The 21,467-nt window shown below is 34.4% G+C and overlaps 1 protein-coding gene across 1 annotated transcript; it reads right to left on the bottom strand.

The window, feature by feature from the left end:
* Positions 1-1,812: 1,812 nt before the first annotated feature.
* LOC121130118 (glucose-6-phosphate 1-dehydrogenase Zw) lies at positions 1,813-19,779 on the bottom strand. Its single transcript, XM_040725833.2, is given in 4 exon segments — positions 1,813-3,284; positions 3,286-3,360; positions 3,525-3,895; positions 19,547-19,779. Coding segments are annotated over 3 exon segments (1,551 nt in total). The 5' UTR covers positions 3,795-3,895; positions 19,547-19,779; the 3' UTR covers positions 1,813-2,078.
* Between the last annotated feature and the right edge of the window lie 1,688 nt (positions 19,780-21,467).

Genomic DNA, 21,467 nt, shown 5'->3' with positions numbered 1-21,467 from the left:
TTTTTTCCTAAGTATACACCTCGAAATAATACGAGTATCCTGTGGTACCACATAATATAAAAATGTTATGACTTTTATGAGGTCTTGCCGGCGTATACTGTTTAAAGAAACATTTACCTTTTGTGGGGCTCTTTTCAAATGGAACCTGAGACTAATTTTCTTTGAAATTTTCAACGACTGGTTGGATTGTATATAATCAGTCATTATTTTCATCAAAGGGATAGGTGTATTTTTGGTTTCTGGGGAAGTGAAGATAAGGCCTTATCCTTATAAATTAATTCATCATGAATATATGATGTTAACAACAAAATATCCCTAACGTGCCTTTGTTCCATATTTGAAACAAAAAAGAGAATTGCTGAGTATGTGCAGCAAAATCCTAGTTCTTGAAAGTTCTTCTAATTGATTTTGCTACACATTTGTTACATAAGACAAAAGGTATAAATAATATTACATGTATAACAAAGTACTAAAATATTTGTATTGAAAAATTTGCTAGGATAGGTTTGCACGGCGTTGCCCGGGACATTAAGAAATTAAAATTAATTAAAAACTCTTCTGCTTAATATCAAACATAAAATAAAGATTGTAGTATTTTAAGAATGATTCTCATGTCGGTTTTATGAGTAAACTAATATATAGGCACTTTTCTATCACGCAAGGAGGAAGTGGTTGCTTTATTCTGGGTCAGGTGCCGACCTCATAGTCTCGCAGCTACTTCCCTGACCATCAAGGAATCCCACTAATATCCCGAAATACACATCGGCTCTCAGGGTGTACAAATGAAGTACTTACCGTTTAAATTTTACTGCCACCGCCTTTCTAGGCAGCAAGGAATCTTTCCAACGTGCTATAATATACCCCAAACCATGTGTTGTGCAGGTGAACTGGTGGGATTTAGTCTAGTTAAATTTCTCCACCACCACTTCCTTGAACATCAAAAAACCCTCCTAATATCCAAAATACACCCTGGCTCTCAGATTGTACAGGTGAAGTGCAAAGCCAAAGTAAAGTTGAAACTCCACCGTTGTCGTGTTTCTAGGGATCAAGGGACCCTTTTAATATTCTAAAACTCACACCAATCAACGGGAAGTGCAGATGAACAACTATAGCCAAGGGAAGTTAAATTTATCCGCCACCCCTTCCTGAGAATCAAGAAACCCTCCTAATAAACCCCGACTTTCAGATTGTCCTTATGAATTACTGGGCCTCCAGGCAGTTCAAACTTCTTCTCCGCCACATTTCTAAGCATCATTAACCCCTTCCAATATGCTATAATACACCCCACGGAGTTTTTAAATGAGGTTCTGGTACCTAAGGCAGGTTAAATTCACCGACTGCCGCTTCCTTGAACCTTCAGTTATCCAAAATAAACCCTGGCACTTAGGTGGTACAGGTGGTGAAGTACTAAAAAATGCTATTTAAGGTGCGCTTGGCCTTTAAGGGCAAAAAATTTGTTACCAGAACCGTATCTGGAGTGTTAAGAAGATACATACAAAAATAAAGGAAAATCCATTCATTTGTTTGGCCGTGATTGAAGATCAAACGTGCACATACATGGAGATTCACATTTAATATATGGATAAGACTATAGAAAATTATACTTTTTTTATTTATTACCATTATTATCAACATATTTTAAAGTTTAGGCTCCATAACTAATCAAATAACTCACTCTCACCCACTCAATGTATCGAAGATATTAATTACTTTTTTACCCGGTCTTTTGATACAATATAACAATACTGGCTACTCGGGGGGTTATGAACAGATTTGTTATAGATATGAAAATAATTTGAGATTAACACATTCTTGTTGAATATTATTTTTAATTAACATTTTTTCGTTATGTAACATATGTGCAACAAAAAAAAAAAGGTTTATTATAACATATACATAAAATTATACATTGAGGAGATATTTGATAAAAAATTGAAAAATAAGTAGTTTCGCGATACAAAAAAGTGGAGATTCAAACAAAGTAATAATAAAATAAAAACATCCTTAAACAAAACAAAAAAAATAAAATATTGTTTAATAAATTAAACTAATTAACCTGATATAAAAATGCATTGGGATTAATCTTTATTCTTCCAAATATATCTTCCAGTATATTTAAAATTGTTCTTTTCCATAAGCTCATCTGCCTCCTTAGGACCTCGTCCCCCATATTGATAGGGAGTAGGTTTAATTTTATCATTCTCAATTTTGTGTAATAAAGGAGTAAATATCCTCCAGGCTTCAGCCAACTCATCCGTTCTCACAAAATGCATTTGAGATCCAACAAATACATCCAATATAAGTCTTTCATAAGCTTCCGGCAATCTTGCATCCTTATAACGTGTGTTGTATGTTAAGTCAAGTTCTGTTTCTTCTAAATTGAAGTTCATTCCAGGAGTTTTGGTCATAACTTTAGAGTAAACTGCTTCTCCAGGTTGTACTCTAAGTACTAATTCGTTTCTAATAGTAGATTTATCGAATATATCTCCAGGAACATCTTTGTATTGAATGCGGACTTCAGCTTTTCTCTCATCCAAGGCTTTACCACACTTTAAAATGAAAGGAACGCCGTCCCATCTTTCGTTATTAATCCTCAAGACACAAGCAGCATACGTTGGGGTCACACTGTCATCGGGTACAGTTTTATCTTCTAAATATCCCATTCTTGCGTCTTCAGTTTTTCCCTCTGGGTTTCCTACATACTGACCCAATACTACGTCATCCATGACGACCTCCTGACAGCATTTTAAAACTTTTACTTTTTCATCACGGATATCATCAGGTGAGGTTGAGCAGGGTTTTTCCATAGCCGTGAGACAAAATATTTGAAGCAAATGATTTTGCATAATATCTCGGATTATACCAAAATCATCAAAATAACCACCTCGGCCCTGAGTACCGAAGGGTTCCTTAAAAGTAATCACAACAGAAGCAATATTATCACGATTCCATGTAGGGCTAAAGATACGATTGGCAAATCGAAGTGTAATAAGATTTTGAACCATTTCTTTTCCAAGATAATGATCAATACGATATAATTGATCCTCCCTAAATAGTGATGAAAGATGATTTGAGAGCTCTGCAGAGGATGCAGAGTCCTTTCCAAATGGCTTTTCAACAATGACTCGACTCCATCCCTTTAAAGACATGCAACATTCCTTGATGAGTACGGTAACTGGGGCAAAGACAGACGGAGGAAGAGCAAGATAAAACAAACGATTTGAGCCACTGTATCCAGTTTCGAGTCGTTCCATTTCTTGATTGAGAAGTTCAAAATCTCTTTTTTTGATCGTAACTTCCGGCAACATAATAATTTAGAGACCAAAAGTCCTCTAATTTTGCTTTGTTCTCTTCCTTACACTGAAAAAACGAAAAAACATCCCAAGATTAATTCAATCCCAACATTAATATTTACGTAAACTAATTCGCTATGTGTGATTTAAAATATAATTAATGAAATAACTCAGGGCCTTAAAAAAAAGTAGTTACAATCAAATTTAAAATAAGAATGGATCAGCACTTACGATAACCCATGGGGCAGATTTTTCACGAATAGTCTTGACATCAATTTTAGATCTTGAATAACCAATGAATCTTGTATTTGGAGGACACAGATTGTGAAAATATAAGGACCAAAGAGTTGGATAAATTTTCTTTTTCGCTAAATCTCCAGAAGCTCCCATAACCACAAAAATATGAGATATCTTTGAAGGGTTTTTATCATCTTCTTTACTAGATAACTTAATCTTTTTCAAAGATTTGATCATCAACTCTAAGCCTTCATTGTTTGCCATTTTATCTCTACGTATAATTTCTTGAACTGAAGCTAACGATTGATCCGACTCAACTGATGACTTAGAAGGACAATAACTCGGCAACGAACCCAGGTTGAAACCTGAAAGAGACGACAAAAAAAAAATATATATATACATATACGTTTCTTCGTTATTATATAATGACCATTTTGAGGGTCCGCCGATTAGGGCGCGGTTGATGTAAGTCTTTTTAAAATGTCTGTAATAATTACGCGTACCACACTTTTATTACACTGTCTTCAACATATATTGTACGTATAAAAAGCGGAAGATAGTCTAACGAGCTTATTTAGGTGAGTATCCTATATTATTATCAATATAAGTTACTTACAGCATTAATATATAAACGTACTGCTGAGTCAAGTTAAAGAAAAAAACATAAATACATAAACCTATCCTCTCAGGCAAAAAAAAAAAAAAAAAAAAATCGTAATAAAACTGTCAAATTTTTAATCACAAGGTTATAAATTCTGCATAATATTAAGTCACACTCATTAGTCATTACTGTATTTATAGTCTAACAATTTGAGAGTGTGCCTATACAAGAGGTAAAGTTATTTATTCAATGCTTATCACAGGATTCAAGTGAATAATCACAATTTCCAGTCAAATTCCCTGATAAAGGTAACATATAAAATCTTTTTGAGTCTATTTATGTATATCAAACGTGGGGAAAAAGTATTTTTACTGCAAGTCGGATCGCAAGTCTATGTTCACAAATCCAAGTACTTTCATCGAGTTTATAGTTCAAGTCCCAAGATAATATAATATTAGTTTTATTGTGAGGTGTAATCACTAAAGTCTAATATTGAATGTTAACACTTTAAAAACTATCCATTTTATTCTAAAAAGTGTAAAACACCATTATTCATAATGAAAGACAGGAGTTTAAAAGCTTAGCTCTGACAAATAAATATTCGAGGTACGACTATCAATTCCAAATCAAAGTCGCATGCCTTCAAAATATGGCCCCCAGAGCTCCCCTCTACTAATTATCAAGTCGTACCCTATTTATATAATTCAATAACTCGAGATAGATGGATTTTTTGTCTCACTGGAAAGGCTGAAATCCCACTCTTAATTAAGTCTTATACCTCGATTACATACCCCTGATAAATAATAATATGTCTTGAAGAAGGATTGAAAAATGATTATGTGGAAAAATTAATTAAATAATTGCAACAAAATCAATCACATAGTACACAATTTGAAGAAGTAATACAAAGTAGTAGATATTTTTTTAACTTTTGTTCCAAAGAGTATGTAATTAATGAAATCTTAGAGCCAAAACTAATGACAAACCATCCGTTAGCTTAATTAATATTAAACTGAAACGCTTCTACAGATATAGATTATAATAATAATTATTAGACATTTAAAATATGTAAATAATTCGTAATAATTACAAAATAAAAATACACACTATTTTAATTACTCTTCCGTATAATAATGATGGATTAATTCCTACTTATGATGACAGGCTCGTATGACAAATTCGTATTCATTATATAATATGTATATATATACGAATCCTCAAGAATACATTCAACAAACTCTAAATAAAGTTAGGTAATTATTCTATTGTTATGCGTAAATGTCAAGAGAGAGTGCACGGGGAATTCCTTGCAAAGCCTATTAGTTTATTTCAAATGAAACCTAATAATTAAAAAAATGAGTTGTGAATAATATATTAGTATGATTTGTATTTGCGTACTTAGGTTAGAAGGGTTTGTTTTTCCACTTTTTGGAATTTCGATTACAAATACGGAAAAGTTGTCAATATGTGGCCTCTACCGGGTGCGTAGTTGAAATTTGGATACTTATGAAAGAGATGAATACAAAACCCCGGGATATGAATTAATCATTTCTCCCATCAGCTTATAAGCTGTGTATATTGATAGCCCCTTCACAAATATATATGCACTGAATCAAAAAATGACCTCACAAACAGACAAAAGAATCGAGATTGGTGCTCTAATTCGAACGGAGCACACAACAGCAGAGATCTGGATATTGACTAAGGCAAGCAGATTGAATACTTTACCTTCTAAGTCTCAAAACTCTTCTAAGTATCAAAGTTGATACAACCTACATAAAAGATTAGAAATGGGAACACATGTTCAAGAATTGTGCCCCATAGATAATATTGTGGTGGAGTAATAAAATTTTGTATAGGTTCTTTCCGTAGCGCATAACAACTTCTCCGTTCGGTCGTAATCGAAATTCGAAAAGTTAAAAAACCAACCGGCCTAATGTATGTACATTTTAGTAATAACTAATAGTTTAACAATTTATCAAAGGCATTTATCACTAACAAAAGATAAATACCATGAAGGGATTAATTTTGTATTACACTACCATTAGAATCCATGAATTAAACATTAGGAACACAGTCAATGGATTTTTATTAGGCTGCTTTGGAATGATTGAGGCTGTCCTGGTAAGATAAGAAATTATATTCGAAAGTTTCGAGAAAGTATTCGTTCATGCCATGTAGTCTTCTCCAGCTCGGATAACATCCTGAGAATGGTTGTTCTACTCCTAAAACTGCCTGGAGAGCTCTTCTTTGTTCATTAACTTCATTCGTCGCTGAATGAGACTCACAATTTTTGCACGTACTTTTTGATCCGCTACACACTGGGAGAACCCGTGTCTGACATTCTCACTGACCGGACTATATTTGATCTTGATGCCTGTCCTAGTCGTACAACCATCTTTTGGTGGGCTAGTGAGATGGCACTTTTAAGCTCGAGAAAGGTGTCTCATCAGGACGTCCCTGTGGAACAAGGACACCCAACAAATGCGCTCAAGTCAAGGACCTGGTAAACAACAAACTCCGTTTGAGCGGTCGAGAGGTCTCAGCAAAGCTTTCCTTACCATCCTTCGTACTTTTAGAATCATGACAGATGATCACTGTTTCAAAAACCTCCTCAGCGTGTGGTTACCCCATGCTCTCTCTTAGGCCAACAAGGATGAGCGAGTTAAGTGCTGTAGGATCCTGATTAAGCTCTTCCAACACCACAGAAAGCAGATTTTGAAGTCCCATCAATCTCTGTGACAGATTTTTCTTCCATAACACGGCATTCAGTGGGTGATGAAGTTAGGGAACAAAGAGGAGCTCTCAGGGAGTTTTAGGAGTTGGAGAACTATTACCATGACGTTATCCGACCTAGAGGAGACTATGTGAGATGATTGAGTACTTTTTTTTAGGATTTTGAATGTAATTTCTTGCCTTACCAGGACAGTCTCAATCATTTCGGAGTAATCTAATATATGGGGATTAACTAACTCCTAGACGTGGAATCAACGAATTAAGAGTGAAGATTTAATTGTATAATATCATTTCTCGACTCAAAGAGTTCCCTTTTTTTAAGGGAATGTTTAAATTTAATAAACATGCCATGTAATGTATATTACATATTCTCTTCATATTGAATATAGCTAAATAATTATTGGATTCTATCTCATTGGTCCACTTGTTGAAGACTACTTCAAATACTAGATATACGCAGATTTAAATTATAATGATTATTATAGCTAATAGCTAAATGGTATACTGTATAAAATATGTTCGTCACACATCAAAAATAATTATTTAAAGACCTTAATTTGAGATTTAAATTTAAAGTAACAACTATAGAGTGTGTTCCGATCAAATTGTCACATTCTTCAAAAATCTTTAAATTGTTACCACATTTTTCGGCAGATTTACTTAGAAATTAGAATGAATTATACATATGAACGTGGAAAAAGAGGTCATATAATGTATCCGTCTTTAGTATCAATCCTAGCATGGATCTCGTCAGGAAGGAGGTCCACATTTCCTTCCGAATTTCATTTATCACCTTCAGATAGATGCCCGTGTTGGCCATCAGATCAGTTTTGAAGATGACCCCTCACTTGAGACCAATCTAAAGTCAACCAAAAGTTGCTGGAAACTTCGTTTTCATGACCTTGGGGGACGCCCTTTGGGTTCATTGCAGTTCAGTTTTCATCCCGTATCTCTTGCATCTCAGTTACTCCAACACACAGGCTCTCACGGTCACTTTGTATTGTCCTAACTCCTTTAGTAATATAGATGAACCTTCTGGATGGGTTATCATCGATCATGTTCTGAACTTTTCGGATGAATTTGCTTGTCCTGAATTTCCTGTTCGATTTTTTTGAGATTAAAGACGTGTCTGGGACTTTCATTCTCCAAAAGAACCTTATGAATCTTTTGCATGGTCCAAATTGGGACTCCAGTCACATTTGAGACCTCCCGATTTGAAATATCCATGTTCTTGTGGACAAAAATCCTCGACCTGGCGCAAGACCGTTCCTTCTCTGTTAATTCAATCTTCTTTATATCTGGAAAAGCTGTCGCAATGACGCCCAAAACTTCACTAAAGTTTGTTGGTCCATCAAAGCATCAGGCGGCAAAAAAAAACCAACCGGTGTTAGACAACTTCATCATAACAAAATTACCGACACACGCAAGTGTCGATTTGATCTTACCACCTTGTAGTTATTAATCCGTGACAGGTCAAATATAAACTTTAGGGCACCAATGGAAGTTGATTTTTTTTTTCAGTACTTAGATTGATTTATTATCATCAACATCATTTGAAGCATAAAATTAACCATTTGAGTTTAAACGATCCAACTATGCGTAAAAGTCAAATACATTCAATCAAAAAAGTTCCGGTAATTGTTAAATAAAACACTAACTTCGTATTTAATCATTAAAATTTATTTTGTCAACTTCAAAGTAATCTCCATTGGATGTAATACTCATATGCCAACGTTTTCTCCAGTCCTGGAAATATTTTTTGTAAGCACTTTTTGCATGGCCTTAAACTCCTTCCATGAATTTTATTTATGGATTCAATAGACTCAAAAGGGTTTCCACGGGAACCAAAAAAAGTCACAAGGAGCTTAATTAGGTGAAGATGGTGGTTGAATTTGCTCACAATCGTGGCTTTTTGCGATGTCACGTTATCCTCGTTTAAAATCCACGAGTTGTTCTTCCATAACTCCATAGTTTCTGACGTATTTTCTCAGGCAAACGCTTATTACGCCCAAATAGTACTCCTTATTGACCGTTTGTTCCTTTGGGATGAATTTATGATGCACTAGAACCCAGATATCAAAGAAAACAAGGATCTTCCCCTTGACGATCTCACGAACCTCCTTGAACGCCTTGTAACACTTATATGCACAGGTTTTTGATAAAACTGATTCACCAAAAGCTTTTTGTAAAATTTTCAACGCGTCTGCACATGAAGTTTTGTTTCTCCACATAAAAATTTAAGGCAAACTCTTTGTTCAATAATTTCGTTCATTGTAAAAATTGTGGATCACTAGGGAGGTAACCTGGCTTATCTAGTTTTTGCAAGTAAACTGGTCTACAGATCGCCCTCAAACTTGACATCATAATGAAAAACAGTGCTGCCGACCTAGAAAAAAAAACCAGTTTTTAATTTCTTTCCACCTGGGCTATTTAAATTAACAATGCCCGGTACTTTTTTGACAGAATGTAAATAGTATATAAGTTTCAAGGATAGCTTTTCGATAATAGTTTTAACAAATTTAATTTTTATTAGTATTTTATATAATATATTTGTAATCTCATTTATATATTTTGTGTATGTTGTTAAATGATGTATGTTGTAACTTCTACATAATTGACTATAGTCTATTTTGGTTATGTATTTAGAGGCTTAGACCCATAGGTTGAATTTGCGGGAGTATTTATATAGGGGAGAATGAGGATACTTGTTACGGAGGAGACATGTTTCATTCCCAATAACTTTAAAATGTACTAACCACCCTGTTCTTATACAATTGAATGTCTTCCTTTGTTTATCAAATCAACATAAAGCCCGGATTGCCTAATGCATACAGTTATAGAAAATTTCGACATTGAAATTTCTGACACAAAAAGTAAACATTATAGATATGTGTTGGTTGAAATATATTTCTATCATACAGTTTGAGATTTTAATTTTATTTTACTAAATATCATAGTCTAGCATGTTGTTCAGTTAATTAAAATACTTTTGATATATAATGATGCTCTACTTTTTATGTAATTTCATGACATAATTTAATTATAATTCACAGTAAATAGTAAAAAAAAAAAAAAAATTTAATTTTAATATTAAATTTGCTCTATTTCTGTAAATGTTTTAATTGTTTATCTTATAAATATTATTACAAGTACTTACTTTATTCTGACAAACTGTAATAAAAAGTAAAATAAATGCTTGAACATAACAAATGGTAGTTTTTACATGTTTAATTCTATTGTAACATGTCTAATCCTACCCTGTACCATGTTTCCTCCTACCTTGTATGATATCTCCACCTGGTGGATCAAGTATCCTGTTTTTGGTTAGTTTCGAAAACACCAAAAAATGACAATTAATTATTTTACTACATCAAAAATAATTTGGAATTATTTGTCTTAGATAACTACATATGTTATATTGCCCGAGCATTCAATTATCTTTTATTTTGCGAAATTTATGACAGTTTAAAAAAAAAAAAGTTGATTTTTGGTAACATGTATTCTAAATCTCCCCTAAATACAATTTGGTCTCCCCTAGAGGAAATTTCAAACCCTGGATCACCTCTAGAATGAATTTCAAATTATATCTATTTGAAGATATCGGGAGGGTCGGGGTTGCAAGCCAACACAACCCTCAAAATTTACTATATGAACATTGAACATGTACGGGATTCGTATGAGAAGCGTGGACTTGTAATAAACTGTAGTATTCTCATTAATATATGGAGGTTTTGAGATTTTTTTTTTTTTTTTGCATTCCGTCGTTGGTCTTTTGTCCATAAAAAAAAAACAAAAAAAATATTTCGTTAGTTCTTCATCATGAGTGAGCAAGAAGCAAAAAAAGCAGTGGACTTATCTGATTAACGCAAGAATTTGTGTGGAAAAGGTAATGGACATTGTGAAGTGATTTGGGAGCCTTGTTTTCAAGATTCCCAAAGTGAAAAACAATGGAAAAGATCTCTCAAGGAAAGCAGGAAGGGGTGTACATAATTTGAAGATGCATTCAGAGTCCTTGTCTAGTCTGGAGAAGAGGATCAAGGAAACTTCAACAAAATCCATAAACGACCACTCCAGCAAGTTCTCTGTGGCAGCGGGACCATCAAGAGGGCTTTAAAGATCTATTCGGAATTTTTCTCATACACAAGGATCCCCCATCTTCTGACAGAATATCTCAAGTCGGACGGCACAAGTACTTTTTATGTATTTTTACCAGTTTTTAATACAAAAATGTTACAATAAAAACGTAGGCAACTAAATTTGAACAAATATAGATCATATTGTTTTAATTCGCCACTTGGTTTCAACCATAGGTTCGATAGCTATCCCCTCGTTCTTTTTATTATATCAAGCAATCTTTAAACCGAAAAGAAACAGAAAAAATATCCAAAAGCAGCTGATGAAGATTCTATTTTTTTTATTACTCGTTGAGTGTTTTTTTTTTTTTCTGTTTGATAATTGATCTGTTTGTTCGGGGAGAGAAAGGGGAAATGTTAAAAAAAAAAAAATGTCAGTCTTTGGCACTGTCAGTCCTTGGGACTGGTCCTTAACTGGTGATCCTAAGGATATTTCCCAAAAATGTAAATGGTTGATTATATTACAGTCTTCGTTATAATGAACATTTTATATTTTTACTTAGTTATATCATATATTCGATTATATAACGAAAAATGGAAGAAGAATTATAATGTCACAAGGGATGGATTTTATCTTGTTAAAGGGGCAACAAGTTGTACTGGACCACGGTCCTTAAAAAGGACCGGCACACCACTAGTCGTAGCCCAAAGTATTACTGATATATAAATATTTTAACAAATTTATAAACCTAAATAGTTATTTTTATAGATCCTGTCTCGTCCATCTTGGTTTAATCTCTTAATTAGTCCTGTACATACAATGCGTCACTCTCAAAAACTACAGAATGAGTAATTAATGTCAAATATGTAATATTCAGTGTAGCATTAATCAAATAATTTAAAATTTGCTAAAGGGAAAAATGGCTATATAATATGTTTCTCTAATGTCTAGATACATCCATTTTTGCCCTTGGAGTAACTCATCTGTTAAATAAACCATGTACCATAAAAAAATATCTTTTTGTCCTAGTTATATACAAACAAAAAAGTATTGTGTACATCAGATCGATCTCATATTTAACATGGTTGACAATGTATTGGAATTTCTTGAGTTTCAGTTATATATATATAAGTAATCTATAATTGAATATTACTTGTAATGTATAAACCAGTGGTTCTTAACCTTTTTGAACTCTATTACTCAATGTCATTGTTTCAATACTACCCTTCCTCCCAGATTTCATATTTTTTTCGCATAACATAACAGCCTATGAGCAAAGTAAAAAACAAAAATATACGATAAGCGGGGTAACAGTCAGTAACTTCCTAGGAAAACAAACATTTTTCACAACGCCCTCTAACATATAGGCTGTGCAGGCTATCAGTGTCGAGTGGAGGATCTTTTTTTCAAACGCAATTTTCTTTCCAACTCGTTATCAGATTTGAAAAAAAAAAACAGATTCTGAAAGCTTCATGGATTTTGATTTATTTTATTCAATTTGATCACCTCCAGCCTTAATAAAAGTCTGTTTTGTCATGGCAACCATGTTTGTCTCCTCATCTCAGGGGTTGACATAAAAGAGAACGGAGGTTTTGGGGCTGATTGTAGGTTTCTTGGACCTACACTCGTTGTAGGACTTGAGTTTTTCCTCTCGGATACGAATCTTTTCCGCAGATTCGACTTCCTCTTCGTCAGAGCCGAAGATATCCATGTCATCATCTTCTTTGTCCTTGGAAGCAGCGGCGGCTGCAGGAGTACCGGCCCATTTGGATCGCTCGTCTTGTGTGTTTGAGGCGATGTGACGATACGAACGAGCAACATGAGGATAAGCTCCCGTTCCTTTATTACTGTTGATCTTTTTAAAGGTCTCAACGTTCTTTCCGGATGGAACGAATCCAGTGATATAGGAGCTGTTGTTGAGGAGTTCATTGAGCTAACCAAGGTTGGCAGGAATAAAAACGTCTGGGATACTCATGATGCTTGTGAGATGGCCCTTAATTGAATTCTTGTTAATTTTTAAAGACTTTTTCAGACAATCAGCAAGATTTTTGTTTTTGCAAAAGAACAGATATTTCACTCTGCTCAATCAATTCGCTAGTGTGTACATGTTATCATATCTTTGGAATGGTTGTGCATACTATGACCTACAGTGGCAGAGTGGCACAAATTTAACAAAGGAGACCTCTGTATATTTTAGGGGCTCTACGTTACATATTTAGAAAGTTCTACTGAGAAAAATTTATGTGTAGGCACATTGCAGAATACTATATTGCCAAATGGACAACTTCCCAATTTATGGGAAAAAATAATAAGTATATTTACGGGTGTTCCATGCAGAAATAATATGCAATTAGTAGCAAATAGTTCAACCCTAATAGCTTACTGTTTACAGTCATCTAAAGGTATTAGGCAAAGTCAACTGAGAAATAAGAGTTCTATAACCAAACACCTGAAGCAACGCACAGCTACAATTCTGGAACTATCCTTGCGTGGTGAATCCCCCTCAGAGATATATAAAGTGCTCGGCTGTAACCGATCTACTGTGCACCAGATGACCTCAAAAGGCACACCAAAAGCTTCCGCACGGCCCATATCAAGGACAAAAAAATTGGTTTCAACATTTAAAGGAACCATTCAAGGCTGAAAAGGCGAGGTGAGAGTCAATTTGACATCAGTCAGATCACCATGCGCTGTTTAGTGAAGCAAGACTTAAAACCTACAATGAAACTCTTTCTGAGGATGTGAAGCCTTTGTATCGAGTAAATTGTGTGACCCAGTACAAAATTCTCCTCAGCAGGCTTGAAAAGTAAGATACTTTGATATTTTTGGGCACAAAGGATAGTTTCGAAGAGTCCAATACACAACAAAGGACCAACTAAAGGGCCCCACCATTACTGCTTGAGCCAACCTAGGTCCATGCTTTGTAAAGAACTAGTTTCAGAACTAGGATGAAACTGGTCATTAAAACAAAAGGGGGCTATAAAAGTTTAAAATAAGTGCTAATAGGGGTCCCTTGATATTTTTTGAAATATAACAATTTTTGTATTGTTCAAAAAGTGTTACATTTTAGACGGAGGAGCCTGTATACAGGGTGTCCACGATAAATTGGAACTATCTTAAAATTCAACCTGCTTGATAAAAATGGAATTTGAAGTATATTTGTTAATATGAAAAAGTTAGCCATAATATTAAACAATAAATTTATTCAACATGTCCTCCCTCAGCAGCCATCATCTTGTCCATCCTACACCTAAAGGATTTGCATGCCCTGATGACTTCTGCAGAATCGAACACATTCCACTCTCTCGTAATGGAACCCTTCAGGGCCGCGATGCTCTTGTGGCTGACCTTGCACACCTCCCTCTCCAACTTCCACTACAGTAGTAATCACACAGATTGAGGTCGGGTGAGTTGGAGGGCCAGGTGGTGCGATCCCAGAAAGTGATGTCGTGGGAGTTGAAGAGGTTAGTGGTCCTCATGGCGATGTGTGCGGGTGCGGAGTCTTGTTGGAATATAAACTCTCTCCCAGCGGCCGTACACTTCATCCAGGGGATGACGAACTCCTCCATGACTTTGCAGTACCTCATCGCATTATCCCTTTCCTTGGGATTGAAGAAGAAAGGAGGCATCACCTCACCGGTACTGCAGATGACACCCAGGGTCATCACGTAGGTCGGGAACTTTGTGGTGAAGACCGCCGGGAACTTTGTGGTGAAGACCGCCGGGAACTTTGTGGTGAAGACTGCAAGGACCTCTTCTCTCTCCTTGGCAACCCACCTGTCATTCTGGACGTTGTAGCTTCTGTCGATAGTCTAGTTCTTCTCGTCGGAGAAGAAGAGGATTCTTCCTCCATGGCTCTTCAGGCCATTGAGGAGACGCTTACCGTTGGTGAGCCTGGTGGCTTTCATGGATGCCGTGAGGATGTGTTATTTGGCCATTCGGTATGACCTGTACCCGAGGTCCTTATTCACAGCCTTGGAGACCATCTGCTTGCTCACTTCACGGTTCTTGACCAGCCTTGACAAAGATGTCCCCGGAGAAGAAATGATGGACTTCCAGAGGCCTTCAAGGAAGCGGGGAGGGCGAATTCGGTCACTTTTCATGTTGTGGGCCTTGCGGCAGACCTTCCCCTCAACCTCCCAGACATTGAAGACCCGGTACACCGTGGTCTTGGTGTAGTTAAGAAGCTTGTAGATAGCAGAGGGCTTGTGTCCTGCGCGAGCCAATTCGAGGATGGCGTCTCTCCTTGCATATTCCATGATGACTATTATTTGTTGTCAAAACAATTGTGGTGGAAGTTATAGTGTATCGTTGACGCAACCTTTTATATTAGTAAGATTTCAGCTCGAATATCCACATTATGGATCTGGATGAAGCTTAAAGTAGTTCCAATTTATTGTGGACACCCTGTATAATATGAAGATACATAATTCAATGAATGCGTCACCTTCACAATTCGTGGAGTTCAACTATTATCAGATAATGAAAAAATAAAAAACCGTTTTGATAATGATATTATAACAGATTTATTTTCCAGGGCGTGAAAAAAAAAAGTAGTTAATTATTTTAGATTCAAAGGATCAACATCGCAATAAAGATGGATGTCTATAACACAGGGTACACAAGCTACCCATTCTACTTTGATGTAGTTTTTTTTGAAAAAATAATTAATCAGCTAATTTTTGCTCGGTAGATAATAGCTTGTTTAAACTTGCACCAGTTGAAAAAAAAAATGGAATCATTCGACAAATTAACGAATTAATCCAAATATTTGTAAAAAGCCCAGAGCCTCCTTGAAATCCATCCCTAGAGCAACAACATAACAGTTGATCTGGGATTCAGTGAGACGTTCCTTCACAAGGCTAGGAGGAAATTTGAGGCCTATAAAGGAGATTATGAGGCAACAACCAAAATAGTCTTAAATTACGTCAAAACAATTTGGACGACTTGATCCCGGGGATCTTTATACTTCCAAACTCATCAGATCTGAATACAATTGATTTTTTTGTGTTGGTCCCGATCCAAAATTAAGCCAATCGAACCCCCTACAACACCAAAAACAAACTTATTGGTCGAATTAAGAAGAAATTCCATGATTTGCTAAAAGACCAAGTGGTGAGGGCCTTCTCATGATTTAGGTCTCGTAAATAGTGTGCAATTGAGACTGGAGGTGGTTTTATTGAATGAAATAAATTAAAATATATAAAGCTTTCAGAATCATAGATTTAATAAGTTTAAATCTTACAACTGTTTAGAGAGAAAATGACGTTTGAAAATGAAATTTTTGCGGTAATGATAGCTTGCACACCCTATATGTACAATAAATATACTTATTGATCCCTGCATTCATACATTGATTGACATTTAGAAGGGATTTTGAAAAGTTCAAAATAACAAATCGAAGCATGATCAAAGGGGGATAGATTGAAAAATGGTATCAAAAGTTTTATTTTAAATTCTTTAACAAAATTACCAACTATTAAAGAATAAAATAAAGTATTTTTATAGAGAATGTTGGTTGTTTGTTTATTAGAATGATAATATCTGCGCCATATAACGCGACTACGATTATAAATTGTTCTATGCTCAGACATATAATTAGTGGTGTAAATCCAGTGTACTTTTTAGCTGGGCAGTTTTTTTTGCAATTGGTACTCTGAAAAAGGATTTTTATTTTCCTTAGGAGCTGTTGTCATTATTAATTAATTCATGAGTAGTAAAATTCCTCTCTTTAATAGATTCAATTATATTCAAAATCTGATTGAACATTCGTGTGTGTTCATAAAAGACGTAGCGTGACCTTGAGCATTTGTTGGAGAATTATAATTGCAAGTCTTAATTGGACTTAGGGTAGAATTAAGGATTGACATTGGAGTAATTCTTGCCAATGGCCGTTTCTATTTCCTTCTCCCTTATCACAGCTTATTGCAATTCAAATTGTAAGAGTTATCATATTGATTTTTGGTTTCTTTAAAAAAAAAAAATCATGCCCCTTACACACCAGATTTTCATCGCAGCATATCGCTCTAAAAAAGTATTAGATGAGCTAAAAACTACTACAATGACATAATATAAGTTAAAAAGGCCATTTGTCATATTTTTATAGAAGAAAAAAAAGGATTAATTAGGGTTAAATTGTCAAACAAACTTATCATTTATAAAAATTCTTTTGAAATTCATAAATGCCATTTGTTATGGAATTATTTAATTCCAATATGAAGGCTATAACAGGCCTTTTTTTAGGTATAAATATTTATTCGGCTAGTTGAATCAAATAATTAAGTGTTTTTTACATAGAGATATGATTGAAATCATGTTATGTTATTGTTGTAATCTCTCAGTTGTTCTACCTTCATTTGTAACGGGCGCGCTCGAGCCTTTACTTGCAGGTTTCTAACATTTTGTGGCTCAAAGTTGTATAAAATGTGTCCTAAAAAGTAGAAGCGGTCTTTTGTACTTGACAATCAAGATTTTGAGTTTACAATACTGCTATTATTACTATTTAATTCTTGAGGAGAGAAAATCTAAGTATACAGTAACTACAAGTGCGTGTGCTCATGAAAGACGGAGAGTAACAAAGAGGGGTTGCTCGTAGTTAAAAGTGTAAGTCCTTTCAATTCTACGATTAAATTGTGGATCACCATTTTTATAATTCTCGTCTGGTGCATTGCTAGACAAAGAGTGGGATTTGTGTTAATTTCCTTCTACCGGCTGATATAATAAAACGTAATAACAGGTCAGCTGCTCTCCTCCAAAACAATTCTTCAAATTGTTCGGATTACTACATTCATTTTCGGTTTCTTTTATTTTTACAAATCGGCAAGAGATGTTTACGAGGGTCGTCTGAAAACTTTCCGATCTCAACTTAGAGATGGCTGAATCCGTAAATGATAGCTAGACACATCTATTTAGCGTCTGTTGACTTTAATCACTAAAGGTTTCAGCCCTTTCGGACCTGCAGCTGTTATACAACAGAGGTTTGAATAAGTTAATGTACGTGTTTTGTCAAAATGAATAAAATCGAGTATCGAGCTCTCATTATACATTTGTTTTTCAACGTATAACCTTTAAAGGAATTCAAAACATAGCAGACATATCAAGACTTGCTGTGATAAAGTTTGATGCATCTAAATTAATCCAACTCGGAGTAATTGAGCCCAAAACAAAAAGTATTTTGCGAACAATAATTTTGCAGAGACAAAGGCCGAGTACTATTTGGACGGGCTCCAGGGTTGAGAACATCGCTTTTTAGGCTACTCTCGAATGTGAGTTTGTCTTTTCTGTGGGAGGAGGAGCTCGGAGTCGATCTGTGGACTGAAGGATGAGGTTGAGGGAGATCACATCTCATTATTTAAGGTATTATTTCCTTTTTGTATCTTGGGCTCATCCCCTAGTCCACGGATAGACTCCGTGGATTTATATAAAAGTTATAAATATCGGATTAAGCAAGGGAACAATGAAATCTTTCGTTGTATCAGTTTTAGTAGTGAATAGTTTAGCTTGGAGGTTAAATATGGTTGTAGTAAAGGCGGGTGATGAAAAAAGGATTGATGCCAAATTATTCATCCCCTATTTATCCAAATAAAGAAGAATTATACCAGCATCAAATCCATAAATTCAAGCACATAATGCATATTTTTTAGCTTTTGTGTTTTAATCGTATTATTATTAAATAGTTTCGAGGGCCATACTTGGACCACAAGCCCCCCTTGAGAATCCCAGATCTACCAGACGGTCCATTGAAATCTGAACACTTACTAATTCAATAAGTAATGAAGTTTGAGTTGAGTTATTGAAATTAATTCATATTCCGATATATTAAAGCATAAACAATTAGTTACAAAACTAAATAAACTTGAGACTGTAGCTTACGTACAAATTAAGAAATGCCACTTAAGGTGATCAACAAATTTCCAAGCAGTTGGGCCACTTTAAAACCACTGTCTAAGTCGTCAGGAAGTCTGTAACGTTGTAGAGGAAGGGCTCCATCAAAAAGGTCAAACTGTACCCGGAGGAGTTAAAGAAAACATCCTAGGTCAATCCCCTCAAGTCTATAAGGGTCCATGCAATAGATCTCGGGGCTTCACACAAGACTATCCAGTGAGCTAAAAAAGTTGGTGGAAAGAGCCTTGTGAGGGTAGATAGGCCACTTTTGACACCAGTAATAAAATAAACCCATCTTTCTTGCAAGACTCGGTTGAACTCTTCACTTTTGACGCCCTACAGCTCTGATGCCGACATCCTCGAATACAACTTTTGGATGCATGTCGAGAGGCAAGGCCTGTTGTGTTCATCATCCAAACAAAAAGGTCCCCAAAGCCACTGTCATCCAACACTGGGACGGCATGACAGAGTACTATTTCCTCAGCTGGTGCCAGGCTTTCCGTCACCGCCTGGAACCCATCATTGCCATTAAGGGCGGCAACATTAATGTTTAAGAGAGCTCGTACAAACATATATCTATAGTATTGAAATTCTTAAGTTACTTAATCAATCATATCTCGTTAAAGTTTAAAATTCAAAGTGTTCAGATTTGAATGGACCATTCGGTCCATAATAACATTAATTAATATAACAATAAGTGTGTAATTAGATTGATACTTACAGCTGCAAATGTTATTTTTGTATTTACATGAGTGTCAATCAAACAATCAGGAGCAAGGTCAAGTATATACTCGTCACTTTTCTTGAACAATATTAATGTTATTGATGTGTTTAATTCCCAGACAGGTATGGACTTTTAAGGCTTTGTTCTAACTAACTTTCCTCGATATTAATATAAAGTTGAGCTCTAATGTTAATAGTGCATACAAAATGAGAGAATCAACAGTCACTAAGGTATGAAGATTGAATACGAACTAAACTCTGTGAATGTCATAGACAACAAGCTAATGAAAATAAAAAAAAAAAAAAAAGCAAATAACAGTATGTTGTAATATACTTTAATATATATTACAAGGCATTCAACGACCTTGATATCGATTTCGGAGAGGAGCAGACTTGTCTTATGGATAAATAATACATCGATAAATTGATATGTAAATCTAAATTCATACAATATGGATTTTTCAAGTACCATAGTCCTTTTATTGCTAATCTGTTTAAATGATTTGGCTTAATAAACGTAAGGCTGATTGATTCTAGGATAAATTAATCACTGAGTCATTACAAATCCCTTTCTGAACGGATATAAATTTGTGAATTATTTTATGTTAATAATATTTACTAAAGATATTAGTGATGGGATACAGCTATAATTTTTGCATTTCGGACCGGACCGGTATTGTCATACAATTCAATTTACATAACAAATAGGTTTACATTAATACCACAATATAAAATAAAGTTTTATTACAAAAAAACAAGTTTGGTGAACGCTTTCAGACCCCTGACTACACAAAAAATCTCCCCAGAATAAAACATTTCGAAACTAATAAATAAGTATATAGTCTTGGTGCTATCACAACCAAAATTTCAGTCTATTTTTTGTCAACTGTCGATTTTTTCATGTCTGGACCGCAAAAAAATCGCATTTGATCGCTCTCACAATATAAAGGACGTTTTTTATATAGGACATTTGTCTCCATGGTTGAAAATTGATGTATGGACCGAAAGATCGAACCATAAATAAATTATTGAAAAACTAACCAGAAAAAAGTAATCCATTTCAGAACAAGTTAGAAAATAATGAATATTTGTTTATGATCCAAGCGTTATTGGAAAAAAAATGAAAAAGTTCAATATATTTTTTGTCCACTGTCAACTTTTTTGTGCTCTGGACCCGTACATTCTACACAAAAAATCAGTCTAGATCGGTTCTACAATTTAAAATGACATTTTTTTAGTAAGGACAAAAATAATGGATCACAGAACGAGTCTCACAACAAATAAATATGTTTGTCATCACGACGATATCATTATAAAATTGAAAGACTGTATTTTTATCAGCTGTTGCTTTTTCTACCAGACTAGTATTTTCAACGTTCACTCATTAGGGGTTGGGTGGACAGGTTGTATACCCCTTCCAAAATTTAGAAATTTTTGCTCTTTATTAGAAGATTTTTTTGTCGAGATATTTGTTATTTGAAATCTAATGTGAATAGCTGTGAATTTTTTTCATTTTGTCCAAAAAATGTAATATTTCAAATTTATTTCCCAAAAAATGTAATATTTCAAATTTATTTCCAAAAAATGTAATATTTCAAATTTATTTCCCAAAAAATGTAATATTTCAAATTTATTTCCCAAAAAATGTAATATTTCAAATTTATTTCCCAAAAAATTTAATTTTCTATAAATAACTATGGATTTTTGAATTTTTTTTTTCAAAGATTTTAATATTTGAGATTAAATTTTTCAATTTCTTTTTCCAAAAAATTTAATTTTTGAAATTTTTTTTCCAAAAATTAATTTTTTCAAATTAAAAAATGTAATATTTGAATTTTTTTGTTAAAAAGTAATTTTTTTGTGAATAACTATGGCTTTAAAAAAAAAAATTAAATATTTTAAATTTTGGATAAAAAAAA

Source organism: Lepeophtheirus salmonis, chromosome Z, assembly GCF_016086655.4.
Source record: "Lepeophtheirus salmonis chromosome Z, UVic_Lsal_1.4, whole genome shotgun sequence".
Taxonomy (NCBI): domain Eukaryota; kingdom Metazoa; phylum Arthropoda; class Copepoda; order Siphonostomatoida; family Caligidae; genus Lepeophtheirus; species Lepeophtheirus salmonis.
Note: the sequence above shows the minus strand (reverse complement) of the source record. Positions and strands in the feature narration are given on the sequence as shown.